This window comes from Osmerus mordax, chromosome 5, assembly GCF_038355195.1.
Source record: "Osmerus mordax isolate fOsmMor3 chromosome 5, fOsmMor3.pri, whole genome shotgun sequence".
Classification (NCBI taxonomy): domain Eukaryota; kingdom Metazoa; phylum Chordata; class Actinopteri; order Osmeriformes; family Osmeridae; genus Osmerus; species Osmerus mordax.
In genome coordinates this window covers 3,798,213-3,824,941 of record NC_090054.1, presented here as the reverse complement: position 1 = coordinate 3,824,941, position 26,729 = coordinate 3,798,213, and the positions used below count along the sequence as shown (strand labels likewise).

Below are 26,729 nucleotides of genomic sequence, written 5' to 3'. Positions count from 1 at the left end.
CACCCACTGTCTTGTGCCTGACAAGCTATGCTGACTCTAACGTCTGTTTCAAAGAAGTCACCGATGTGATTATTTGCCTACTGAGCTTTTGGTCGGAATCATAAAAAGCTGTTTAGCATAGGTTACTGACTTCAAGTCGTGACATGCAAAGTTAGACTGTCTGTATGTGAGCAAAGAAAACGTAATGACAGTGATTGTCATGTATGTATAAATAAATAGATAATTCAACTATCCGTTGAGAAATTGCAGAATAACAGGAATACAACAAACGCGTAGCCTGTGTTTTGTAAAAAAAAAAAAAGTGGGCTATATTTAATACATAAAAATAAATAAGGTCCATAACAATATAAGGAATACTTTCATTGTGCAAATTATAGGCAATCATAAGCGGAGTGTCGCTATAAAGTGAAGGCCTAATTGTTAAACCACGCAGGCTATGAGAACTTAGAGCCGAGTCTCGTCACATGTCTGGAACAGAACAGTCACCTGATGATGAGCCATGAATATATAAGCAACACAAGGCCGCAGCCCTGCATTGCAGTGTTAGGAAAACAACGTCGTCGGTAAACTTTCAAGCATTCTAAAGAGGACGAACAGAACGGTGGAGTCATGCTGGTTTTTGCCCTGCTTTTCGTCTCGTCAGGTAGTACAAATATTACTAACAAAGCAGACCGTCTCTTAACGAAATAAAGGGCGTACTAATTCGTATGGACTGACACTTTAAAACATGGTATTATGAAACGACAGCAGTGCTCTTTTAGTTCATTCCGGTTGTTGTCGGAAGAACAGACAAGAGACTAACTTAACCAATATACTCAGATTTAAATAAGTGAATCCTTTACAAACCTCCACATTTTAACACTGTGTGGAGACATACTATTTGAACTTGAACGGTGAACTGCGACCTTTCCTAAAATTTCGACGAACTGCGTAGCTTGAAATGCTAATCTTAGCTAGCTGTAGCTAATGTTTATTGTACCTAACCAGACAGTCTCGAAACAAATTGTGCTAAATCCACTTGATTTGTGAGACCAACTAAAGTAGGTTGTGGTTATTGTAGATGGCAAGAAATTTACAACATTTGGTATTGTTTTTTATTTCATTATTATTCTTGTTTGATAAACAAGTCAACAATACCAGTACACACACCCAGCCATTCTGTAACGCGGCTTGTATAAAATCAAATAACAAATTACCATCATGTGTCCTTGAATTGTGGAGCTTCAGTAACAAAATATTTAATCTTGTATCCAAATGTTTATTTACTTGATACTCCGTCCCTAGGGCAGTTTGAGATGGGTTGCTAGTTCGACTTGGAGGGGAGAAAAAATGGTTTTACTTCCCCTCTTGATATGAGTACTGGATCACCTGTTACGGATTGAACAAAGGTCACAGTTGTTTTAAACATTTCCTTTCCTTTTGAGGATATGTTACACCGGTTGGTTATACATTGATGGAACGTAAACGATCTTACAGACCACCATTCCATGGTGACCGTTGCTTTTGTCATCCTACATCAGAACTTTCTGATGGCAGCTATAAACCAGTCATGCATGGCATGATTTTTTCGATGCAAACTGTGCTTGATTATTGCTTGGTTTGCATACTCTTAGAGGAACAATGTATTTATACATATTTTTACTTCCACATTGGGATTGTCTTGGTATCAGTTCCTCTAATGGAAGATACTTTGTACAGCTTTTTATTTCCTGTTTCAGATTCTGCTTGACATGTTCTCATTGAGGTCATCTTATGCTCAGCTTGTGAAACCTTCAGAGGTTCAGAAGCAGGTCCAGGGGACAGGAGAGCCCTGATGCCCTGCCTGTAGGACTGAGGGATGACTGGGATGGTTCATTCCTGCCTGAGGGATAATTGTGCTAGTTCATCCCATGTTGTCAAGTGGGCTTCAGCTCAATGCTGTACATTAGACTGCCCTGACTGCTTAACTGCTACTAAAACCCCATACTGATTACCTTCTTTTACAGTGTAACAGATGTCTAGTTTGTGGCTTTCTTTCACCATTTGCGTGTGTACTATTTGCCAGTTTCTGCTTAGTCATAGGAAGACGGGACGATGCAGAAACCTGTCCTGGACGCGGGGAGTCATTGAGCAACAACAGTTGGATCACATGACTGCTAGTCATACAACAACAGTGGAGATTGGGAAGGCAGCAGGCAGGTGGAGCAGGGCCATGACTACACTGTAGCATTCTTGTGGGAGGAGAAATGGATTATTCACTCCCACACAGTGAGAAGGATCACAAGACTGGGAGTCTGTGTGAGGCTCAGTTGGGTGTCTATCCAGGCCTATCTGCTCTCACATGAGGCTATCATCCCGGCCCACACAGCCACAGTTCAGCTGTGTGCGTGTAACAAGTGATCACCAAAATGACCTGCTCTGCATTTCAATTCACTCTAGCTGAGCCAACCTAATTTTTGTGACTGTGCTGTAGGCTGTACAAACCCTGCCCCTGGCCCCGCTCCTGGGTTGGTAACACTTTCACATTCAGTCAGATTAATTTAAGAGCCCTTTTTTTACAATCAAGGTAACAGAGGGCTTCAGATGCCCACAGGTCTGAACCTTTAGCTAACCTAAACCCTCAAGACGAGGAAGAACCCGCAGACGCTGAGAGGACAGAAGTGGAGCCCTCAGCAGAGCCTGTCTCAGGACCTCACTTCCCCTTCATGAGAAACACAATATCCCATTACTTGATCCTCTTTCATAATCGTCTGAAGGTCTGTTTCAAAAGCCTGTAATGTAAGCAGTTGCTGTATACCTAAGTGTATGGACATTGACCAAGTTTTCGCACATGTAACAGGGCTGCAATAATCCTGCAGGTACTTTTTTTTTTGGGGGGGGGGGGTGGCTACTGTACTTTCCAGTGCTGCCTTTTATAATGTACTCTAACTAGTTATCACAAACATCTTCATGACAAGATTGGGGAACTGAGAACAACCCATTTCTGTTATTCTGTAACTACTTTAGTTTGGTCAATGGCCCCTTGTCTGAAAAGTTGGTTTTGATTTGACACACATGCAGCTTGTCACCCCAGCCATTCCTCTCGGTTCTCACACGGACTTGTTTAAACGTGAGCTGTAGAATGTTCTAAATTGGGTCTGTTGAGGACTGTAGATAATTATAATATATAATGCATTCTTTTACCCAAAGTGACATACAGGGGGATTTAAACCTGCACCCTCTTCATCTGCTTGAATTTCTAAAGCCTACCCATCACTGACCTGATGCTGCCTGTGCCAGGCCTCTGGTTCAGGAGAGCTGAGCCACAACCTGTCCACTCACATTAGATATTAGCTACAGTCTGGACAGTATAGACATCACTGTCCCTGTCTGGAGAGACTGTGTCCCTGACTGAATAGAAAAGACTACTCTGTCCCTGGCTAGATGGATGACCGTGTCCCTGGCTGGAGACGCTGTCCCTGCCTGACCGTGTCCCTGGCTGGAGACTGTCCCTGCCTGGTCGATGGCTGTGATTCATGATTGGGCAGGCTTGCTCCTGGTTATGGGACTCTGTACCCTCGGTGTTTGATGGGAACAGGATGTTCGCAGCAGGTGTATGAAGGTGGATTGGGAATGCGATCTAACAGGATTTGAGTGCTTTTGCACTTAAGTGATTACAAAACACTCAGGTCTTTGAGAGCTAAACGTAAATTTTTGCCGTCTTTAACAGATTTGAGTTTGTTTGTTTTGGAGTAGCTCAAGCCGTTCAACAGTGGTGTATTGATACGTGGTGTGAACAAGCTCTGCAGCAGCATGAGTCAGCGAAGAGTGATGAAGTGATTTGGTCAGGTATTCCCCTCCTAGTCCAGCCCTGACAGACCAGATGGGTCATTGGCTAATCTCGTCTGAAGCAGATCACATGACTGGACGACATCTGTATCCTCGAGGCCTCAGCTTATTTGTTTTACAGAATTGTGTACCCACAGAATTTCTGTAGGTAGAACAGGTTTAACTGGTTAGCAGAGATAAGATAACCTTGTAGTCACAGAATGCTGTGTCGTGACATGTGATAGATGACTGTGTTACACAGGAGCCAGACTCCATGATAAAGCACGGAGCCCATGAGCATATCTAACACTGCTCTCTGTTGTCTAACACTGCTCTCTCTCTCTCAGCATGTCTAACACTGCGCTCTCTCTCTCTCAGATGTCTAACACTGCTCTCTCTCAGCATGTTTAACACTGCTCTCTCTCTGTCTAACACTGCTCTCCCTCTCTCTGCATTTCTAACACTGCTCTCTCTCTCACAGCTGTGGCCACCCCTCTGCTGGGTACAGAGCAGTGTGCTCGCGGCGCCTCCTACTGGTGTCAGAATGTGAAGACGGCCTCCCTCTGTGGAGCGGTCGCCCACTGCCAGAAGAACGTGTGGAACCAGCCTCAGATGGTGAGCACCAGCCGTCAGTCTGTGTGTGTGGGTGTGTTACCCAGGTTTTTGTTGCTCACTATATTTTGTGTCCCGTGTCAGAAATCGGTGCCATGTGACCTGTGTAAGGAGGTGCTGGTCGTGGTGGAGCAGCTGCTGAAGGACAACAAAACAGAGGTGAGGGCTGCGTCTGATGTCATCAGTGGTGAAGGCTGCGTCTGATGTCATCAGTGGTGAGGGCTGCGTCTGATGTCATCAGAGGGGAAGGCTGCGTCTGATGTCATCAGTGGTGAAGGCTGCGTCTGATGTCATCAGTGGTGAGGGCTGCGTCTGATGTCATCAGAGGTGAAGGCTGCGTCTGATGTCATCAGAGGGGAAGGCTGCGTCTGATTTCATCAGTGGTGAAGGCTGCGTCTGATGTCATCAGAGGTGAAGGCTGCGTCTGATGTCATCAGAGGTGAAGGCTGCGTCTGATGTCATCAGAGGTGAAGGCTGCGTCTGATGTCATCAGAGGGGAAGGCTGCGTCTGATGTCATCAGAGGGGAAGGCTGCGTCTGATGTCATCAGAGGGGAAGGCTGCGTCTGATGTCATCAGAGGGGAAGGCTGCGTCTGATGTCATCAGAGGGGAAGGCTGCGTCTGATGTCATCAGAGGGGAAGGCTGCGTCTGTCATCAGAGATGGGTGTTTTTAAGACCATATCTGTGATGGACATCTGAGTTTATATTCATAGATGACCTCCCTATTTGTGTAAAGTATCTAACCTGTAGCTTCAGATTAAAGACTAGTTTCTGATACCAAGGGGCCATTCAAGTATTTAGACGTGTGTGTTCGTACTCCCCTCCCCAGTCTGAGATCCTGGGCTACATGGAGAAGGCTTGCCAGCTGATCCCAGATCAGGGTCTGTCTGCGGAGTGTAAGGAGATGGTAGACAGCTACTACCCCATCCTCATCAGCATCATCACAGGAGAGCTGGTAAGAGCAAACACCTGGGTCTCTATAACACCACCCTGAACACACACCTGGGTCTCTGTAACACCACCCTGAACACACACCTGGGTCTCTATAACACCACCCTGAACACACACCTGGGTCTCTATAACACCACCCTGAACACACACCTGGGTCTCTATAACACCACCCTGAACACACACCTGGGTCTCTATAACACCACCCTGAACACACACCTGGGTCTCTATAACACCACCCTGAACACACACCTGGGTCTCTATAACACCACCCTGAACACACACCTGGGTCTCTATAACACCACCCTGAACACACACCTGGGTCTCTATAACACCACCCTGAACACACACCTGGGTCTCTATAACACCACCCTGAACACACACCTGGGTCTCTATAACACCACCCTGAACACACACCTGGGTCTCTATAACACCACCCTGAACACACACCTGGGTCTCTATAACACCACCCTGAACACACACCTGGGTCTCTATAACACCACCCTGAACACACACCTGGGTCTCTATAACACCACCCTGAACACACACCTGGGTCTCTAACACCACCCTGAACACACACCTGGGTCTCTATAACACCACCCTGAACACACACCTGGGTCTCTAACACCACCCTGAACACCGGGGTCTCTACAGTACAGCTGAACTCGGAGCTGCTTCAGAAGCATATTAAACATCAGCCTTTGTCAACTTATCCTCTAGACTGTCTTAGACACACAATCACTCACGCACACGCGCGCACACACACAGGGCAAAGGTGCTGTGAGGGGATCTGAATGGACTCCATTGAAGGCAGCTGTCTCCCAGGAAGGAGGGAGGGACAGAGCAGTCTTTGTTTCCTCTACATCCTCAGTCAGATCTGAGCTGTCTGGGTTCCTCTGTTCATCTCTCTGGCTCCGCTACAGACAGCTGGTGCTCGGTGCCCTCTGGACCTCACTGTCACCCTCTTTGTAGTAATGGTCTGTCGAATACAGAAAAGACAAGGCTATGACTGAAGTATCTGGACAAAATGTATAGACTTGGGAATGATAACGTGTGTGTTGCAGGACGACCCCAACGTGGTGTGTGCAGCCATGGGTCTGTGTGGCTCTCTGCAGGCGGCCATGGCTAAGCTCCAGATCCAGACCAACGACATCTCCCAGGTGGACTTCTCCCAGGTGGACCTCTCCGAGGCCGCCGCCCCCTTCCTCCTCAACGTGCCCCAGCTGCTCTACCCCCAGAAGGAGGCCCCCCAGAAGGAGGCCCCCTCACAGGTAACGACCCCCGAGCCCTGTAGCAGTCCCCCCCCCCCCCCCCCCCCCCCCCCAGCGCACGGCTGCAGCCAGCATTGACTCGTGTGACCGTGTGTGTGCAGGAGAACGGGGACGTGTGCCAGGACTGTGTGCAGTTCCTGACCGACACCCAGCAGCAGGCCAAGACCAACTCTACCTTCGTCGACAGTCTCATCGAGCAGATCGAGAGCCAGTGTGACCTGCTGGGGCCCGGCATCTCTGACCTGGTGTGTGTCTTGTGGGGGCTTTGCCCATGCTCATGGAGTGTTTGATTGCGTTTAACTTTGTCTGCTTTGTTTTCTGACCTGGACCCCTGTTCCATAAAGCGAGGTTTACCAAATACGCCAGGCTTATGTCAGGGAAAGTAGCTAACATAAGCCTGGTTTATTTGGTGAACTTGCTTTATGGAACAGACCCCTTGTGTGTGTGTTTTAATGATGGTATCTGATTGTTCTGTTGCAGTGTAAGCAGTACGTCAGCCAGTACGCTCCTCTGGTGGTGCAGCAGCTCATGTCCATGGTGAGTCCTCTTCCCCCTCCTCCCCCTCCTCCTCCTCATCCCCCTCCCAGGCAGCCTGGCTCTGTCAGGGGGTCATAGTTTCCCTTTGTGCTCAACTACACCTCCCTGACTGCTTCCTCCAGCGGCCATGACGGTCTGAGTCAAAGCTCCAGGGAGAATCGGCAGGTCTAACGGCCCAACTTGCCTGCTGGCATCATTCACATCTTTAATCAGTTCTTTTTGTTTCTTCTTTTCCCCTCCTCCATTCCTTCCTGCTCTGTCCCCTCTGCTGTGGGCTGTCTGGGTGTGTGTGCTCCTCCCAGGAACAGGTAGGTCTGTGTGCTCATCTGTAGCCTCCCTCTTAGCACCTGTCTGTCCTCTAGCTACTCACCTGTCTGTCCTCTAGCTACTCACCTGTCTTATTAAATTGAACTTAATCCCTGTGGCCATACAAATGCATGTACTCGTCGGTTGAGATTGTGGCATCTGTAACTTTGCGCAGTGTGGCTTGTCTGAACATGAGGGGGGGATGTAGCTGTGTTCCTGTTGGTGTCATTCAGAATGACCGCAGGACAGTGCACTACATTTCCCAGCATGCCCTTCATAAACGGTCCTCTGTGGGCCTAACAGGGTCATGTTTCCCTCTGCTGGTCCTCTGCTCTCAACTCTGGACACATGGGGGATTTGAACCCGGGTAAAGGTTTAGCTGGGGATTGAACCCGGGTGAGGGTTTGGCTGGGGGATTTGAACCCGGTGAGGGTTTGGCTGGGGGATTTGAACCCGGGTGAGGGTTTAGCTGGGGGATTTGAACCCGGGTGAGGGTTTGGCTGGGGGATTTGAAGTAGGGCTGTCAACGAATATTCTATATTTGAATATATATTCGAATAGTGGTTAAAAACAGAAATTCGAATGTGAAAATGAATATTCGTTTTTTTATTTTTTTACAAAAATAAAAATAAAACACAACCACGGCAGCAACGGCGCCGTCTGTCTGCTTTGCGGGTGGGCGCGCGCTTCAGCATCACTGCTGACAGTTGACTTGCGTGGAAGATGGCAGAAAGTGCAGAACCCATCTTGACCGCAGCAGAGAAAGTGATTGTAACCCCAAAAAATCTAAAGTGATGTCTGGAAATATTTTGGTCAGTTGATGGTAAACTTGTTGAGCCTACAGCTAACGTAGTATGTAAGCTAGTTAGCTTACCATTCAACAACTAGCAACTTGAGGCTACATCTCCATGTTTACCACAGCACAGCTCGCTCGGAGCGTTCAATGTCGGTTCTATACTGTAAAACTTCAATGAATGTTAATAATATTTGTTTCAATCACTGAATGAAGCCTGCCATATTTGGGACAAGAATCGCAACCTTAAATTGCTTGCACAAAACTCTTGATCAGAACTCAGCATTTGTTTATTGTTGTCGTTCATTTTACACCGCTATGAGCGACGGTGCGGGAGAGAGAGAGAAAGAAAGAGTGCGTGTGTGCGAGCGAGAGGCCAAGGTCTGCGGTCTTGGCCATTAGCTAATTTACTTTTTGTGTAGGTAATATGTTAAATATGTTTAAACTTAAATAAATTAGGCCTACCTACAGTATACAAGTAGTTGTATTAATTTGTCCTGTTATTGACGTGCCTAATGGGCAACCAGAAATTCTAATGTGTTTTTTAAAAAGTAATATTCGAACGTCATTTTTGAGCTTTTGACAGCCCTAGTTTGAACCCGGGTGAGGGTGAAGTTGTGGGCAGTGAGGGTACCTGAATGCCTTCACCTCTGGAAGCATTCTGTGGCCATCTGCCTGATGGGTCCATGCATGTTTATGGATGTGGAGGACATGCATGCAGTGATGTGTGATAAGGACCTGACATGTGAAGGTCAGGTCATACTCATAGAAACCCTAACAGCATGTAATGGCTCGTCCAGATCCCCCAGTACCTGACTCTCCTCATCTCCATAGCAACCCAAGGACATCTGTGCCCGTGCCGGCTTCTGTACCGCCATGAAGAGGTCTGTGCCCATGATGTCTCTGGTGGCAGCCCAGGTGGTGCCCTCCGCCCAGATGATCCCTGCTACCAAGGTGGAGGTTCCCAAGCATGGCAAGGTCAGTCAAGCACAGAGTGAACTGTGTGTGTGTGTGTGTGTGTGCGTGTGCAGGGTTTAGTTTAATGGTCCCAGAAATCCAGTGATGCTATTAAACCTTCTAGATCTGCAGTCAAATGCTCCAACCACTGAAGTATTCTCAATCAGAAGGTGATTTTGCAGAATACATGATTTCAGCTTTGACAGGCCCTGCCATGATGTTTGGGTTGTCTACATGTTAGGACCAACTGGCAACTGGCTTGTAGTCTAGTCCAGTGGTTCTCAAAGTGGGGTCCGCGAGCCATAGCCAGGGGGACCGCGAAATCATTTGCCATCAATTATAACATTTTAGAATTGTGCTGTATCATTAAAAAGTTAAAAAAGATATAAAATAATCTACAGATGGGTGACTATTTGCACCAATAAAATAAGCATATTGTGTTAAGAGCACAAAGGTAGGGCTCTACATGGCGCAGGGCGGCCATTTAAATATGTGTGTGAGCATGGAAAATTATTTGGGCGCACAGGTGCGAGCGAGTTGGCCCCAAAAGTTTGAGAACCCCTGGTGTAGTCAACCTAGTCTTTATTGAACACTCTAGTATGATCTAAAACATGCTTAAGAGTATGTTCTAGAACGTGCTAACGGTGTGCAACGTGTGTTCTAGAACATGGTGCGTGTCCGTGACTCCCCCCAGTGTGCCATCTGTGAGTTTGTGATGAAGGAGATCGAGGACACCCTGGAGGATGAGACCACCGAGGTAACGCGCGCGCACACACACACCCCCTTCAGACCTGGAGACGGTCAGCTCATGGATGTTCTTGTCCATTCTATCCTAACACACCTGGGTTTGGTTCCCTCTGCTCGTCCCCCAGGCGGACGTGATCCACGCGGTGGAGAAGGTGTGCTCGGTGCTGCCCTCCTCCCTGTCGGCTCAGTGCCGGGACCTGATCGAGGCGTACGGCCAGGCCATCATCGAGCTGCTGGTGCAGCAGGCCGACCCCAAGACCGTGTGCACCGTGCTGGGGCTGTGCAAGGACGCCAGCCGCGCCTTCATCCGTACGCTCCCGAACCGGCAACGCTACACACACGCACACACAACACAGTTCATTCATCACAGTTCATGGCTAAACCTGAGGTGTTCTCTCACTAAACAACATGCCACATGGTTGTAGTTGAGTCATGTGCTGTGAAGTACATGGAATGTTCCTGTCCACGTGTTGACCTTTTGACCCGTCCACAGCGGCGATGGACCAGGCCCGTTTCCAGTCAGGTGGGTACTGTGACGTGTGCAAGATGGCGGTCCGCTACGTGGACGGCATCCTGGAGCAGAACGCCACGGAGGCTGAGATCACTGACGCCGTCAGGAAGGTCTGCAGCTTCCTGCCCGAGTCTGTCCGGAGCCAGGTGAGGAGGAGGAGGAAGGGTTGGTGGGGTTGTGTTGGTTAGTCATACAACAAGTGGGGAGTGTTAACATCTCTCTGCTGCCCCCTAGTGTGACCAGCTGGTAGAGCAGTACGAGCCCATGCTGGTACAGCTGCTGCTTCAGATGTTGGACCCAGACTTCGTCTGCATGGTGAGGACTTCCCCTCTTCAGTGTCTCTTCAGACAGTGCAGCTACACTGCAGTTCCTTTTTCAATAACATGATGGTTATTTTGGATGTGTAACAGTCTTTACAGGATCTGGTGTTTTACATCATTGTCGACCGACCGACCAAAGTTTAAAGGCCATGCCGTTCTACAAATAGTTTTGACCGAAGGATCTAACATGATTTAACCAAGAAGTAATGGTTGTGTGTGTGTCTGTGTGTGTGTGTGTGTGAGACAGAAGGTGGGAGCGTGTCCAGAGGCAGTGCAGCGTCTGCTGGGTGTGGAGCAGTGCAGCTGGGGTCCAGCCTTCTGGTGTAAGAACATGGAGACGGCCACGCGCTGCAATGTGAGTACCGCGCACCCTACAGCCAGGCCTACACATTTACATTTAGTCATTTAGCAGACGCTCTTATCCAGAGCGACTTACAGTAAGTACAGGGACATTCCCCCAGGTCAATAGGGTTAAGTACCTTGCCCAGGGACACAACGTCATTTTGCACGGCTGGGATTCGAACCAACAACCTTCTGATTGGTAGCTAGTAATCTGAAGGTTGCCAGTTCGATTCCCGTCCATGCCAAATGACGTTGTGTCCTTGGGCAAGGCACTTCACCCTACTTGCCTCGGGGAGAATGTCCCTGTACTTACTGTAAGTCGCTCTGGATAAGAGCATCTGCTAAATGACTAAATGTAAATGTAACCCTACAGGAGGGTATCTCTCCAGGAGCAGGGCTGGAGTGTAACCCTACAGGAGGGTGTTTCTCCGAGCAGGGTTGAGGAACCCTGATTAGTGACTGATTATTATTCATACTTACCTGGGTCAACACAGTACTGACCTCTGATGTACATGCAGTCCTGCCTCCAAGTACCTGCCCTGACTGCTGGGCTAAGAGGCGCTGTCCTGCACTGGATTAATAGTCACATAAGGGGACTGTTGGACCAGTGTGCTCTACATGAAGACATATGTTGGGACTCACCAGCCCTTGGTTCTTGTCCCCGGACAGTCTCTCTAACCCGCCGTCCTTGTCTCCCCCCCTCCCAGGCGGTGAACCACTGCAAGCGCCACGTGTGGGTGTAGAGGGTGGCGTGGCCAGGAGCACAACCAGCCCACTCGGACCTGGAGGACAATTAGGGAGAAATACTGTAACGCTGCTTTCCACTTTTAAATCAGTTTCTTTTTTTTTCTTTTTAAATCTTCAAAAGCCAACTGCAAATTGTTTTTGGGGAGTGAAACTGACCAGCCGATTTTAGTTGAGGGAGAAGTGAGTGTGTGTGTGTGTGTCGGGGAACGGAGGTGTCTGGTGGCCAAATAGATTTTCTCCCAGGCCAGGGGCAGGTAGGACCAGGGTTTGTTTTGGCCCAAGTGTGGGTCGGTTTGTTTTAGTTACAACAGCAGGTTGGGCAACTCAACCCTAAAAAAAGCAGATTTGTGTGTCTATTAGTTGTACTGTAATGAGTCTCTCTAATGGGTGTTTTGTTTGTGTACAGTAACTTTCTCTAGCTATGGTTTCACATGTGGCTTCCAGGATGCAGTGTAGGGTGCAGGTGGGTTGAAGGAGGTCATACTCTGATGGGGTCGAGGCAGGCTGCTAGGCTTCCTGCCTAGTTCAGTATCCTGCAGCAACTAATCAACCACCCAGAACCACTCTCTATTCCTAACAGTTTCAGACAGACAGATTTGTTTTTAAACTAGACTGATCGTAATACAAGTTGATCTGTTTTGTCAAAACTGTTGTGTTGTAACTGAGGTGAGGGCGAGGAGGGTTGATGTGTCCAAGTGACCCCCTCAGCACCGGCTCCCCTGTTTGGATTCTCACCCTGTCTTGTTTGTGATTGATAGCTTCTTGTGTTCTGACACCCACAGATTCATATCTTGAGCCAATTTGTCAGGTGATCTGTTAAATCTTTAACAACTGAAATAAAATCTTCCTAAATCCGACTTGGTGTGACTTTTGTCTTCATAATTTCTGCATTTTTGTTTCTGGTGGAATAAATGTAATTTTAATGTTCGATAACATGGTTTTGTGAAATGCCGAATTTCTAAATTCATTTTAAGTCTCTAGTGCGTTATGAATGAAACTGTAAAATGTTTTGGATTGACAGTTTACCAACAGAGGGCACAATTGTTCCAATAAATCAGCAGTTAGGCTTTAGTAGGCGTAGCAATGTTCGCTTTTCAAGTAGTTGCATTTGTGACCGGCGGATTAGACTACGGTAGGCCTAATTGATTTAAATTGAGGAGTGGTGACTCAAAGTTAGAGCTTTTTAAGATCTACCTTCAAACTTTCCTTTACAGAGAAAGTTGTCGGAAGTGGACAAATCAACACCACCATCATTCCAAAAAAAAAAAAGCAAGATTATCGTTTGATTCAAGCCACAGCTCCGAGAAATTGATTGGACGTTTCCATGCAAAACAGGCTTCGTTTCCATGAGCGCCTCAAAGTTTAGTGCGCTTCCCAGACCAAACCGGTTAGTCAAGATGTCCGAGGCAGAGGGATACTAGAAGGTTGGAAACTATCGATCCATATGCTTCAATCTTTAAAGGACGGGCACGTCTTGGTAAGGCACAATTAATATTAAGTGTTAGTGTCGCCTATATCACGCTTTTCTTTAGACTGTGTTACATGCCGCAAAAGTTTTAATTGTTCGAATGTTTCTTGAACCTCATCGTCTCTATTTAAAGAATTGCCGTAGGCAAGTTAAGTTTTTGTTTAATTTTGTCAATGTAATCGTAATAGACACAAAAGGAGATTGGAGAAAGTCATGTGGGAATTAACCAGTTGGCGTGTTGTTCCTCCATAGAATTTCAATCAGTAATAAATATGTTTTGTTTATGGTTATCAGCATAACATGTTATGGTTCTCCAGAAATAACGCCATCTGTCTTGAAAATGAATGTTATTCACAGTAGCCTACCTATAGCGCCACTTCGTCAGATAATTTTAGTATGAACAAAACTGTTCTTGGTGTCATCAAAAAACAGCTTCGGGCCAAAACGGCCATGAATAAACTGCTAACTGCCTAACCTGTTTAAGACTCTCGTGGCAGGGTTTATCGACATGAATCATATCTGCCGGAGACTGGAATGTTTACCTTTAAAAACACTTAACTATCCCATACTTGGCCCTGTCCCGCAGAAAGTTTCACGTTCAACGTTTTTGTTACCAGTGCAGTAGTTTAGTCGACATATTTTAACGTCACACAACTTGTCATTTGGAAAGACGTGCTCTTGCCATCAATGAAATAAGACGTCAAGGGGAGTCAGGTGGCTGAGCGGTGAGGGAGTCGGGCTAGTAATCCGAAGGTTGCCAGTTCGATTCCCGGTCATGCCAACTGACGCTGTGTCCTTGGGCAAGACACTTCACCTTACTTGCCTCGGGGGAATGTCCCTGTACTTACTGTAAGTCGCTCTGGATAAGAGCGTCTACTAAATGCAAATGTAAGACGTTTCCAGCCCTTCATAGACACTGAGCAACTGTAAAACTACTTTCAGGTGGGTGTGTGTTTAGGGGGATCCATCTTCTCTTTAAGACTTGGTGAGTGTGTTTAGACATGTAGGTAAACCTGGAGCCTCCAGTCAGTCAGCCAGGGAGGGTTAAAGGGAAAGCTTTCTGTCTGATGGTTATAGGGAGTGTCAAGTAGGACTGTTGGCAGACTACCCTGCTCTAGAACAACACTCACTCCACCCTACACTGCTAACAGAGCCCTGCCCTGCACTAACACTCCCCGAGCCTACATTCCTAACCCCTAGCCCTGCCCTAGACTAACATTTACCCAGCCTCCTTAACCCTAGCCCTGCCCTAGACTAACTCACCCAGCCTACATTCCTAACCCTGTCCTAGAATCACATCCCTTCAGGTTCTTCATCACTTCCTGCCGGGTTCGTCGGGACTGGAAGTTTGGTGTCTGATCACAGAATGTGATTGGCTGATAATTCCATAATTTTCCTTTCCTAAAGGAAGCCGTTTGGAGAGGAATGATGGGTGTGGTTCAGCTGCTAAAGTCCCAGTTCGTGTGTCACCTGATCATCTGCTACGTCTTCTTGGCTAGCGCCCTTCTTATCAACCTATTACAGGTCTGCACGCTCCCGCTCTGGCCAATCAACAAGCAGCTGGCTCGCAGGATCAACTGCAGGCTGGGGTACTCCATAGCTAGCCGTGAGTGCTGTCATCTGTGGGTGACTTTCTACTCTGAACAGTCCTGCAGACTTCAGGAAAGATAGTTCTTTCTTGTTGAGTTTATAGATGATGCTTGGGCAGACAGGGTGACCTCGTTTTCAGCTCTGCCATGGCTACAAGCCTGGAGCGTTACCTAGCAACATAAGCAGTGTTGTGTAAACAGGAAGTTTGACGGATGATGATGTGATTTCCTGTTCTTATATGTGCCAGCCTTGACTTCTCGTGTGTGTCGGTGGGTGCTTGTGTGTGTGTGTTTGTATGTCGATGGGTGTGTGCGTGCGTGCCTCCCTTAGAGATGGTGGCAGTGCTGGAGTGGTGGTCCGGGACTGAGTGTACGTTGCACACGGACCCTGAGAGCTTCCAGCTGTACGGGAAAGAGAGCGCCATCGTTGTCCTCAACCACAACTTTGAGATCGACTTCCTGTGTGGCTGGACCTTCTGTGAGAGGTTTGGGGTTCTTGGGGTGAGAGAACAGTTGAGCTGAATAAGTGAACAAGATCAGTCTGTATTTTAATTGCTTTAGGTGTACCTGAGGGTTTTCTTCTAGAGTACTTCCTAAATCCTATTCACAAACTGTCTAACTGTTAATAAGTTATCTGACTGTTATTAAAGTTTTAAATTGAGCTTTGTAATTCACACAACTTTCTCCAACGTCATCATGTCCCTCCTGCCAGAGCTCCAAGGTGTTGGCCAAGAAGGAGCTGGCATACGTGCCTCTGATTGGCTGGATGTGGTACTTCCAGGAGATTGTGTTCTGTAAGAGGAAGTGGGAGGAGGATCGCAGAACTGTGGCCCAGAGTCTGCAGAACCTCAGGGACTACCCAGAGAAGTTCTGGGTACAGAACACATTCACATCCATCACCGTGGATCACGCACACATCTGTTGCTATAAACTGTAAATCTGTTTACAAGATACTGTTTACATGATGCTCATGATGTTGCTAGGTAACAATCCAGGCATGCAATATTATACTGTATGTAGGCTATGTATTATAGACATTCTTTTTATTTTTTCATTACATTTGATACATTTTGCAGATGTTTTTTTTTTCAAAGCAAAGTAGTACTTGTACAGTAAATTAGGTCATAAAGGACCAAAAGTGCAATACTAACAATATTTTAGTTGTTAGTTGCAATGACCGGCCTGTATTTTTACCAGTCACAGTGGACCAATAACATGACCTCAGCTACATAACTCTAATAATCACATCTCAGATTGTGATCTTGGTGAACGGGTGGGTGGCCAGCGTGTCTGAAGAACACACACACACACATACTTACCCTTACACATGTACCACATACAAACACACACACACATGCACCACAAATGCACACACGCCCTCACACACACCCCTGACCTCTGCCCTCTCACTCCTCCAGTTCCTACTTCACTGTGAGGGGACCCGCTTCACCCCGGAGAAGCACCGTGCCAGCATGCAGGTGGCCCAGAGCAAGGGCCTGCCCAGCCTGAAGCACCACCTCCTGCCCCGCACCCGGGGCTTCTGGGTGACCGTCCAGAACCTCCGGGGAACTGGTGAGAACCCGACACAGGAGACAGATCATCACATGAACAATCACACATTCAGTCAAATGGCTGCTGTCCGAATTCAGGGACAACGCCCCTATGTTGGTGCCCATAGTTATTATATGACTGTTATATGGGAGTCAGGTGGCTGAGCGGTTAGAGAATCGGGCTAGTAACCAGAAAGTCGCTGGTTCGACTCCCTGCCATGCAACATGACGTTGTGTCCTTGGGCAAGGCACTTCACCCTACTTGCCTCGGGGGAATGTCCCTGTACTTACTGTAAGTCGCTCTGGATAAGAGCGTCTGCTAAATGACTAAATGTAAATGTAAATGACTGTGTTGTAACTGACCATGTGAATGTCAGGGACATTTTGTGGAGAGATAATATTGCTCCTTTAATGTATGAAAGGGGTTTTCAATACAATTTATATAACATCATATTTATTAATCATGGAGAGTTTAACACAATAACACAGAAACGCTATTCGCTAGACAACGCCATCTAGTTTCCTAGACAGAACCGGAGAATCCAGTAACATCAACACTTCCCAGCCAATGCACAATGAATCCCGAACCTAAAGACAGCACGCCATTTCATAGAACACAGTTCTCAAGAGTCATTGGTCCATCAGAACACAATCACTCAGCTGTCCCATGGCCCTTCTGTCATTGGCTCACTGCTTGAAAGACATTCCAACATCACAGCATCGTTTTCAAAGAACACAATCCCTCATTACAATCAGCCAAAACAACAGTAATAAACTCTAGACCAACTGCCCAATGAACGTATTTCCCAGGTATAAAACAGCCAAGCTAGAGGTATCTTCTGTCCTCCATCCTAAGTTAGGAAATCCTGATTTAGAATTGCTCACCTGCTCACCTGTCCTTGTAAGGTCATTAACCCCCACTCAGTCTTAGTAGGGTTTTGTCAATACCAAAGCACTACCAAGACCATTCTGGTCCTGATCCCAAGGCTGATTCTGCTGCATTGCACCACGTTCTGACACCCCTGGGTTTGAATCTCAGACCTCAGACCAGCTTGTATCCAGGTCCTGGACAGCTAGCTCTGTTCTCCCTCAGACCCGTAGCGCAGAGGAGGACAAAGGTTTGAAGGACACCTTGTCACGTACTGGACTCTAACTGTCAGGAGAATGGAACTGGCAGGAGGAGATAACATTTGCAAGACAAATATAGTTGACCGCCCCAGATAGCTGCCCATGAACACAGCTACCTCTGTGTTACCTTTACATGGACTCATTTAGCAGACATTTTTATCTAGAGTGATGTCCAGATAGTGCATACAGTGTAGCTGATAGTCAAGGACCAGAACTAGAAGAGTGCAGTTCTAACATTTCAGTTCTCTGCTCTTCTTCCTGTGTAGTCGCTGCAGTTTACGATTCCACGCTGAACTTCCGGAACAACGAGAATCCCACGTTGCTGGGACTGCTCAACGGGAAGAAGTATCACGCAGATTTATATGTAAGGTACCGACAACAGTATCCTCTTCTATCGCTGTACAGTAGCTCCCTTCTATAGATGAGAATTGAGTTGATTGGTGAAGTCTGATTTCCAAAGATCAAGTATGGGGAATGATCTCAGCCCATGTGACCCCCCTTCCTCTCCTCCATTTCTTGTGTGTGTGTGTGTGTCCCACCCCCCTCTCTTCCCTGCAGGAGAATTCCTCTGGAGTTGGTCCCTGAAGATGAGGCAGAGTGCTCTGCTTGGCTCCACAAGCTCTACCAGGAGAAAGTCAGTATTCCACTGCAGATAATCTGCCTGTAAACCTCTAACACCGGGTCCTAACTGGATGCAAGCGCCCGACTATCACGTCAAATCAGACACTCTCTGTCCACACTGAATCCGGCATATTCACTTTTGTCACGTCATGTAAACTAGCCATGTTCCTTTGACATATCCTGTCATGGTGTGTATTGTTAATGTTACTCCCCTAACCCTCATTTTGAGTTGATAATGTGGTTAACGGGTAATGTTATAGCCTAGAGGTTCATGTTAGAGGGTTTAATGTTAGAGGGTTTAATGTTAGAGGGGTTAATGTTAGAGGGTTTAATGTTAGAGGATTTAATGTTAGAGGGTTTAATGTTAGAGGGGTTATTGTTAATGTTAGAAGGTTTATTGTTAATGTTAGAGGGGTTAATGTTAGAGGGTTTAATGTTAGAGGGGTTAATGTTAGAGGGTTTAATGTTAGAGGGTTTAATGTTAGAGGGGTTATTGTTAATGTTAGAAGGGTTATTGTTAATGTTAGAGGGGTTAATGTTAGAGGGTTTAATGTTAGAGGGGTTAATGTTAGAGGGTTTAATGTTAGAGGGTTTAATGTTAGAGGGTTTAATGTTAGAGGGGTTATTGTTAATGTTAGAAGGGTTATTGTTAATGTTAGAGGGGTTAATGTTAGAGGGTTTAATGTTAGAGGAGTTATTGTTAATGTTAGAGGGTTTAATGTTAGAGGGGTTAATGTTAAAGGGGTTATTGTTAATGTTAGAAGGGTTATTGTTAATGTTAGAGGGGTTAATGTTAGTGGGTTTAATGTTAGAGGGGTTAATGTTAGAGGGGTTATTGTTAATGTTAGAGGGTTTAATGTTAGAGGGTTTAATGTTAGAGGGGTTATTGTTAATGTTAGAAGGGTTATTGTTAATGTTAGAAGCGTTCATGTTAGAAGAGTTACTGTTAGAGGGGTTCATGTTTGTTAGAGGTTAGTGTTAGAAGCGTTAATGTTAGAGGGGTTAATGTTAATGTTAGAGGGGCTATTGTTAATGTTAGAAGGGTTCATGTTAGAAGGGTTAGTGTTAGAGGGGTTCATGTTTGTTAGAGGTTAGTGTTAATATTAGAGGGGTTAATATTAATGTTAGAATGTTCATGTTAGATAGGTTAATATTCATGTTAGAAGGGGTAATGTTAGAGGGGTTCATTTTAATGTTAGAAGGTTTATTGTTAATGTTAGAGGGGTTAATGTTAGAGGGTTTAATGTTAGAGGGGTTAATGTTAGAGGGTTTAAGTTAGAGGGTTTAATGTTAGAGGGGTTATTGTTAATGTTAGAAGGGTTAATGTTAGAGGGTTTAATGTTAGAGGGTTTAACGTTAAAGGGGTTATTGTTAATGTTAGAAGGTTTATTGTTAATGTTAGAGGGGTTAATGTTAGAGGGTTTAATGTTAGAGGGGTTAATGTTAGAGGGTTTAATGTTAGAGGGTTTAATGTTAGAGGGGTTATTGTTAATGTTAGAAGGGTTATTGTTAATGTTAGAGGGGTTAATGTTAGAGGGTTTAATGTTAGAGGGGTTAATGTTAGAGGGGTTATTGTTAATGTTAGAAGGGTTATTGTTAATGTTAGAGGGGTTAATGTTAGTGGGTTTAATGTTAGAGGGGTTAATGTTAGAGGGGTTATTGTTAATGTTAGAGGGTTTAATGTTAGAGGGTTTAATGTTAGAGGGGTTATTGTTAATGTTAGAAGGGTTATTGTTAATGTTAGAAGCGTTCATGTTAGAAGAGTTACTGTTAGAGGGGTTCATGTTTGTTAGAGGTTAGTGTTAGAAGCGTTAATGTTAGAGGGGTTAATGTTAATGTTAGAGGGGCTATTGTTAATGTTAGAAGGGTTCATGTTAGAAGGGTTAGTGTTAGAGGGGTTCATGTTTGTTAGAGGTTAGTGTTAATATTAGAGGGGTTAATATTAATGTTAGAATGTTCATGTTAGATAGGTTAATATTCATGTTAGAAGGGGTAATGTTAGAGGGGTTCATTTTAATGTTAGGGAGGTTAGTGTTAATGTTAGAGAGGGTAATGTTAGTGGTCAACATTAGTGGATAATGTTAATGTGGTTGATGTATGGGTAATGTTGGAGTGGTTGATGGCATCCACCTCATTCATGCTGGTTTGTTTCTGTATTCCCCTCAGGACCAGTTCCAGGAGCTTTACGCCCAGACTGGCCGGTTCCCAGGGCCCACTCTGAGCCTCCCTCGTCGGGCCTGGTCCTTACTCAACTGGCTGGTCTGGGCGGGCCTGCTGCTCTACCCCTTGGGCCTGGTGTTGGCGCAGCTGGTACAGTCCGGGTCCACCTGCAGCATCCTGGCCTCCCTCTGCCTGTGCTCCATGGGTAGGGTCCTGGGTCAGGGTTGGGGGGTATGGAGCGTGCTTCAGGACATCAGTAGTGATAACTCCTGAGTATCGTTGATGTTATAACCCTTGCAAATGATGTCCACCTGGGTTGAATCATCATCAACAGTTTGTCTGTGTGAATGAAGAGCCAACAAACCTGTGTTGATCTTCATGATCTGAAACCGTTAAGCAGATCTGAGTCAGAGCATGCAGCTCCAGTCTAGCAAACCTGAGTCATAGCATGCAGCTCCAGTCTAGCAGACCTGAGTCGGAGCATGCAGCTCCAGTCTAACAGACCTGAGTCGGAGCATGCAGCTCCAGTCCAACAAACCTGAGTCAGAGCATGCAGCTCCAGTCTAGCAGACCTGAAACAGAGCATGCAGCTCCAGTCTAACAGACCTGAGTCAGAGCATGCAGCTCCAGTCTAACAGATCTGAGTCAGAGCATGCAGCTCCAGTCTAACAGATCTGAGTCAGAGCATGCAGCTCCAGTCTAACAGATCTGAGTCAGAGTAGTAATCTGTCCTCTCCCCTGGTCTGCCCTCAGCTTCAGCAGGAGTGCGCTGGATGATCGGACAGACAGAGATCAACAGGGGCTCCAGCTACGGGGTGAAGGAGAGAAACACCTTGAACACCTGAGATGTTACCTGCCTTCAAACCAGACCTGCCTTCAAACCAGACCAGCATGCTCAGACCCATTTACATTTAGTCATTTAGCAGACGCTCTTATCCAGAGCGACTTACAGTAAGTACAGGGACATTCCCCTGAGGCAAGTAGGGCGAAGTGCCTTGCCCAAGGACACAACATCAGTTTGCATGACCGGGAATCGAACTGGCAACCTTCGGATTACTAGCCCGATTCCCTCACCGCTCAGCCAGCTGACCCGCCTTCAAACAATACCTGCATGCTCAGACCTGTCTACGCCAACGCAATCCTGAGGCCAAACCTGCCTGCACACTGAATATGCTGATGCCAAAGGCCCTCATCTGCCCTGAAGCAGTCTAGTAGAACAGGACCAGCCCCACCGCACCACAGCCTTGCAGGCTGCAGATAGACTGTAGTTCAGCTTAATAAAATGGTCAGGTGTGTTTGTTATGGGTACTAGCTGTACATTTGTTTTTGTCTGCATGTTTGTAGAGAAAGCTTTGCTCCATTTCTACTCATAGTAAAAACAAATGCATTTCAAACCAAAGATACTGCATACATGAAGCTGTACTTTCTACATGAATAAACATGTAAATGTAATGCATCTGCGTAGTGAATGACCAGACCACAGAGAAATGATGACATACTCAGTGTTTCTTAAAAAAAAGGCTTGCTTTATTGTTTTTACATAACAAACACATGAAGAGCAGCAGGGGTTCATACGTGTGTGTCAGTTTGTGTGTGTGTGTGTGTGTATATGAGTGTGTGTCTGTTCTCAGCAGCAGGGAGGGAGTGGGCCTGATTTCTCTCCTCTTAATGGTTATGCTTCGGTCATGTGACTAGCCCACCAGTCATGTGACTAGCCCACCAGTCATGTGACTAGCCCACCAGTCATGTGACTAGCCCACCAGAGAAGGTGTGAAGCTTTGCCCACGTGACAGCCCCAGACCAACTGGCTAACATGGGGCTCCTGGACCAGCCCTGGAGGAGAGATCTGAAGACTGAACTCAAACGTCCTCCCTTGTTTGTGCTTCAGCCTCTGAGTGTTGTACTGATGGCTGATTGCATATTTGGGTGGTGAGCTACACACTCCTAACACGAGTGTGTGTGTGTGTGTGTGTGAGGTCGCATCCACAGAGAGGGTTTCACCCCCCACCCCGCCCCCCCTCAGGTTAAAAGTGCCACAGCTTTGATCTTGTTCATATCCCTTGCTTTAGCACTTCCCATCTTCATGTTTTCTTTCTTCCATTCCCGGTGACATCATCAGAGGTGGAGATAATTACTTTATATTGTTTTATACAAGGATCCAAGCCCAATCCGTTATTACAGTATTTACAATTCATCCCCCCCCCCCCACCGCCCCCCCACAAGAGGTAGCCATATTAGGACTTCCTTCTTCCATGTTCCAGTTCCCTCTTAAATTATGAAATCTTCGTACAGTTCGTCAGTTAGGATGCATGTGCTGTCAGCCTGAAGTTCCACCTCCTCTTGCTCCAGTGACAGCTTCCTGTTACCCACAAGCCCTTGCCCAGCATGTACAGCAGTGCTACAGAAAAGTGTAAACATTCCAGATTCAGGTTCCCCCTCACTCCTCATCTGTGCACACCTGGAGAGAGAGAGTGGAGAGCAAGAGAGGGAGAAGGGGGGGGGGGGGTGGAGAGAGAGGACTGCTGTTAAACCATGGTTCCATGTGACCCCTGTTATATCCTGATTGAATCACACCAGCATGTGACTGACTGTGTTTCTCCGTCTCTCTAACATACAAGCGTGCATTGGTCCAGCGCATTCTCAGTAGTGATCACATGGTCATCATCATCTACTGGTGAACAGAGCTCAGTCACAAAGAACCATAAACAAGTATTTGAGGTGTGTTTGATTCACCTCAGAGGCTGAGCGGTTCCACTCTTGAGAATGGTTCAATTTGGGTGACCGCACCAGAACTTCCATAAACAAACACATCTCAAGAACAGGACAGTAATTCCTGTGCAAGAGAGACACACTACTGGAGACCAGGACCAGCATGTACACCAGGACAGGACTGGTCCAGGTCAACACCCCCAACTGTGCTTGTGAATCCAGGTCTGGCCCATGCAAACATGCCCTGTCACTTCCTGCCTGAACAGGAAGCCAGTGAGAGGTTGTCGCGTGACGGACCTTGACAAAGGGGTGGTCGAGCAGCATGCTGGCGGTCCAGCGGCGCTTGGGTTCGCTCTCCAGGCAGTGGGACAGGAAGTCCTTCCCCTCCCGGCTCAGCTTGTCGGGGATGGGCGGCTTGTGGCCCATGCCCACCTTGTACATGATCTGGAAGTTGTGCTCGTACTCATGCCATGGCCTCTGCGGGGGGGGGGGGGGGGGGGGGGGAGAGCAAGAAAGAGACAGGAGGGTGTGAGGAGAGAGAACGTAAAGAAAGAGACACAGGGTATAGGGAGAGACACCTGTAGTACCATGTATGGCCACAAGGTGTCCCCATCTGCCATCTGCTGATGGGGCGCAGCCTGCAGCATGCGTGCAGTCGTACCTTGCCGGTGACCATCTCAATGAGGACACAGCCCAGGCTCCAGATGTCGGCTGCACGGCCGTGACCCTCGCCCTTCGCCCGCGTGATCACCTCCGGGGCCATGTATGCTGGGGGGAGAAGACCGTCACTAGGACACAGGGGGCTAGGACACAGGGGGCCAGGACACAGGGGGCTAGGACACAGGGGGCTAGGACACAGGGGGCCAGGACACAGGGGGCTAGGACACAGGGGGCTAGGACACAGGGGGCTAGGACACAGCTCCAACTCTGATCATCAACACCGTAAACCTGCAGGACAGGTGGCCTCCACGGTAACAAGGTTGGTAGAACCCATGAGTTTGTGGGCTCTACTGCTAACATGCAGTGAGACTGTACTGGTGGTGCCACAACACCCCCTGCTGGTCGCATTCAGAGTACAGCAGCTCACCTTCCCGAGCAGGAACCACAAAAATATTTTTTGGGTGGATTATTGCATCCATGCTCTATGCAGCAGTGGCCTCTAGTGGCGGCAGCAGGCGATGGCAGGCAGAGCGTCTCACCTGCGGTGCCCATGGTGCTGTTCACCTCTCCAGGCATGGTCTGGGCGTTGTTCTTCAGCTTCACCGAGCAGCCGAAGTCACCAAGCTTGATCAGGCCCGACGACGTCAGGAAGATGTTTGCTCCTTCAACCAGAACAGCAAATAGCACTTCAGACAGCACCTCCACACTTCAGACCGCACCTCCACACCTGCACACTTCAGACAGCACCTCCACACCTGCACACTTCAGACAGCACCTCCACACCTGCACACTTCAGACAGCACCTCCACACTTCAGACAGCACCTCCACACCTCCACACTTCAGACAGCACCTCCACACCTCCACACTTCAGACAGCACCTCCACACCTCCACACTTCAGACAGCACCTCCACACCTCCACACTTCAGACAGCACCTCCACACTTCAGACAGCACCTCCACACCTGCACACTTCAGACAGCACCTCCACACCCCAGCTACACTCAAAAACAGGGCTGCAAAGTGGGCTATGAAGAGTTTGTGATAATTGTGTGCGTTGGAATGGGTGTGTATATATGTATGTGTGTGTATGTGCGTGCGTGTATATGCGAACCTTTGATGTCTCGGTGCACGATGCCGTGCTCGTGCAGCACGTTGATCGCCGTGGTGATCTGCTTGCTGTAGAGGCGGATGACGTGCTCCTGAAGCCCCAGCCTGGACACCTCCTCCAGGGTGCCCTCGTCACAGTACTCCATGAAGATATACATCTCCTCCTGGCCCCAGGAGAGGAGGGGAGGAGGGGGGAGAGAGGGAGGAGGGGGAGAGGAAGGGAGGGAGGAGGGGATCATAGTTAGTCTCACATGTAATCAGCTTTCATACAGATTTTAAAGGGGTCATTTCTGAGTATGACATGAAAGGACTTGTAACCAACTACACTGCCTGCCAGCTTCCTACCCGGTGGACCTCCACTCCAAAGTAGCGGACCAGGTTGGGGTGCTTGATGCCCTCGAAGATCTTCAGTTCATCTGCCGTCTCCTTGATGGTCTTGTGGTCGTTGGGTTGGAAGCGGATCTGTTGGACAGAGACCAGAACTAAGCGTTGCTAGACCTAACCCTCTACTGGGGCGCAGGCCCATCATTATGCATACAGTTCAGGGATGCAAGTTTGATATCAGCTTTGGTAGGGACATCAATAGTTAATGCAAGTGTGCAGCTATTTATTTTGCCATAACTTGAGCGCAAATACTGTTTTTTGAGCTTTGTGTAATATAATACGTTGGACTCATGTTGTTGTTTGAGTCAAAATAAGATGATTTCGAAACTTTCTTTAGTTTCTTCATGTTTTCTTAGCCTGCCTCAGTTCTGACGTGCGTGCCGACACCTGGACTGATGTGTGCGTGCTGCAGTGGCCGTTACAACAAGCACAGAAGAGCGTGCAGACACGGAACTCTGCGTCTACGCATCACTTTGTGTTTTTGGTTAAACTACGTTGATTTTACATGCGTTGATTGGATTCAAGCTAAATGAATGCACTGACTAATGAAGTCAATTGTTAAAACTCAAACTCTTCAAAAAGAAATCTTCTGGGGCACGTGCCCCAGTAAAAAGGGTCTAGCGACGTCCCTGACTAAGAGAGACCAGAATTAAGAGAGATCAGAACATAGAGGATTACCAGACAGAGGGGCGGGACCACATACCTCCTTCATGGCCATGAGCTCTCCTGTGTCCACATTGATACAGGTGTACACCTTCCCATACTGGCCCTCACCTGTAACGAGGGAGCGAGGGAGTGGGAGAGAGAAGACTGATAATGACATGGAGGTCTAAGAGGGAAGTATGGTCTGATCTACTTTGTTGCCATAACTGCCCCATATGTTGTTACCCCTGGGGCAGTTCCATACCCCTATTGTTGCCCCTGAGGCAGTTCCATACCCATATTGTTGCCCCTGGGCCAGATACATACCTATCTTGTTGCCCCTCTGCCATTTGAAGGTGACCTTGCGCAGGCCCACGTGCATGACGTTGTCGTAGGACTTGGGGGTGTGGCACACCTGGCCGATGATGTTGCGCTGCTTCATGACGGCGTAGCGCTTCTCCTCAAAGGAGCGGATCGAGCTACGCACCGACTCCATGGGGTTCTGACGGGCGGCCGTGTCTGGGGGGGACAGAGGGAGAAGGAGAGGGATGGAGAGGAGAGGGATGGAGGGGAGAGGAGAGAGATGGAGAGGAGAGGGATGGAGAGGGATGTAGAGGAGAGATGGAGAGGGATGGAGAGGAGAGAGATGGAGAGGAGAGGAGAGAGATGGAGAGGAGAGAGATGGAGAGGAGAGAGATGGAGAGGAGAGGGATGGAGAGGAGAGATGGAGAGGAGAGAGATGGAGAGGAGAGGGATGGAGAGGAGACAGGAAGGAAAGCAGGTGAGGGTGGGGTTAAGAGAATGAACTGGTCTCTGATTTGATGTTTGACCCA

The 26,729-nt window shown here is 47.6% G+C and overlaps 3 protein-coding genes across 4 annotated transcripts in view; 2 read left to right on the top strand and 1 right to left on the bottom strand.

Moving 5' to 3' along the window:
• Window positions 1-507: 507 nt before the first annotated feature.
• Window positions 508-12,734, top strand: psap (prosaposin). Its single transcript, XM_067236440.1, has 14 exons — window positions 508-643; window positions 4,268-4,401; window positions 4,483-4,557; window positions 5,228-5,353; window positions 6,411-6,617; window positions 6,719-6,862; window positions 7,098-7,154; window positions 9,088-9,231; window positions 9,875-9,967; window positions 10,083-10,266; window positions 10,451-10,614; window positions 10,703-10,783; window positions 11,036-11,143; window positions 11,838-12,734. Exons 1-14 carry the CDS (start codon window positions 610-612, stop codon window positions 11,871-11,873), a joined length of 1,587 nt encoding a protein of 528 aa, XP_067092541.1. The 5' UTR covers window positions 508-609; the 3' UTR covers window positions 11,874-12,734.
• A 498-nt stretch (window positions 12,735-13,232) lies between these two features.
• Window positions 13,233-21,363, top strand: agpat4 (1-acylglycerol-3-phosphate O-acyltransferase 4 (lysophosphatidic acid acyltransferase, delta)). Its single transcript, XM_067236456.1, has 9 exons — window positions 13,233-13,354; window positions 14,753-14,951; window positions 15,266-15,435; window positions 15,647-15,808; window positions 16,353-16,506; window positions 17,879-17,981; window positions 18,171-18,246; window positions 20,400-20,598; window positions 21,147-21,363. Exons 1-9 carry the CDS (start codon window positions 13,322-13,324, stop codon window positions 21,236-21,238), a joined length of 1,188 nt encoding a protein of 395 aa, XP_067092557.1. The 5' UTR covers window positions 13,233-13,321; the 3' UTR covers window positions 21,239-21,363.
• A 541-nt stretch (window positions 21,364-21,904) lies between these two features.
• map3k4 (mitogen-activated protein kinase kinase kinase 4) overlaps window positions 21,905-26,729 on the bottom strand; it is a 32,111-nt gene continuing 27,286 nt past the window's right edge. For both annotated transcript variants that reach the window (XM_067236292.1, XM_067236291.1), the window contains 8 exons: window positions 26,224-26,415; window positions 25,958-26,028; window positions 25,216-25,332; window positions 24,875-25,034; window positions 24,302-24,424; window positions 23,764-23,870; window positions 23,400-23,579; window positions 21,905-22,851 (listed from right to left, as the gene is read on the bottom strand). In XM_067236292.1, coding sequence (XP_067092393.1) covers window positions 22,831-22,851; window positions 23,400-23,579; window positions 23,764-23,870; window positions 24,302-24,424; window positions 24,875-25,034; window positions 25,216-25,332; window positions 25,958-26,028; window positions 26,224-26,415 — 971 coding nt within the window. In that variant the 3' untranslated portion in view covers window positions 21,905-22,830. The remainder of the gene's footprint in view (window positions 22,852-23,399; window positions 23,580-23,763; window positions 23,871-24,301; window positions 24,425-24,874; window positions 25,035-25,215; window positions 25,333-25,957; window positions 26,029-26,223; window positions 26,416-26,729) is intronic.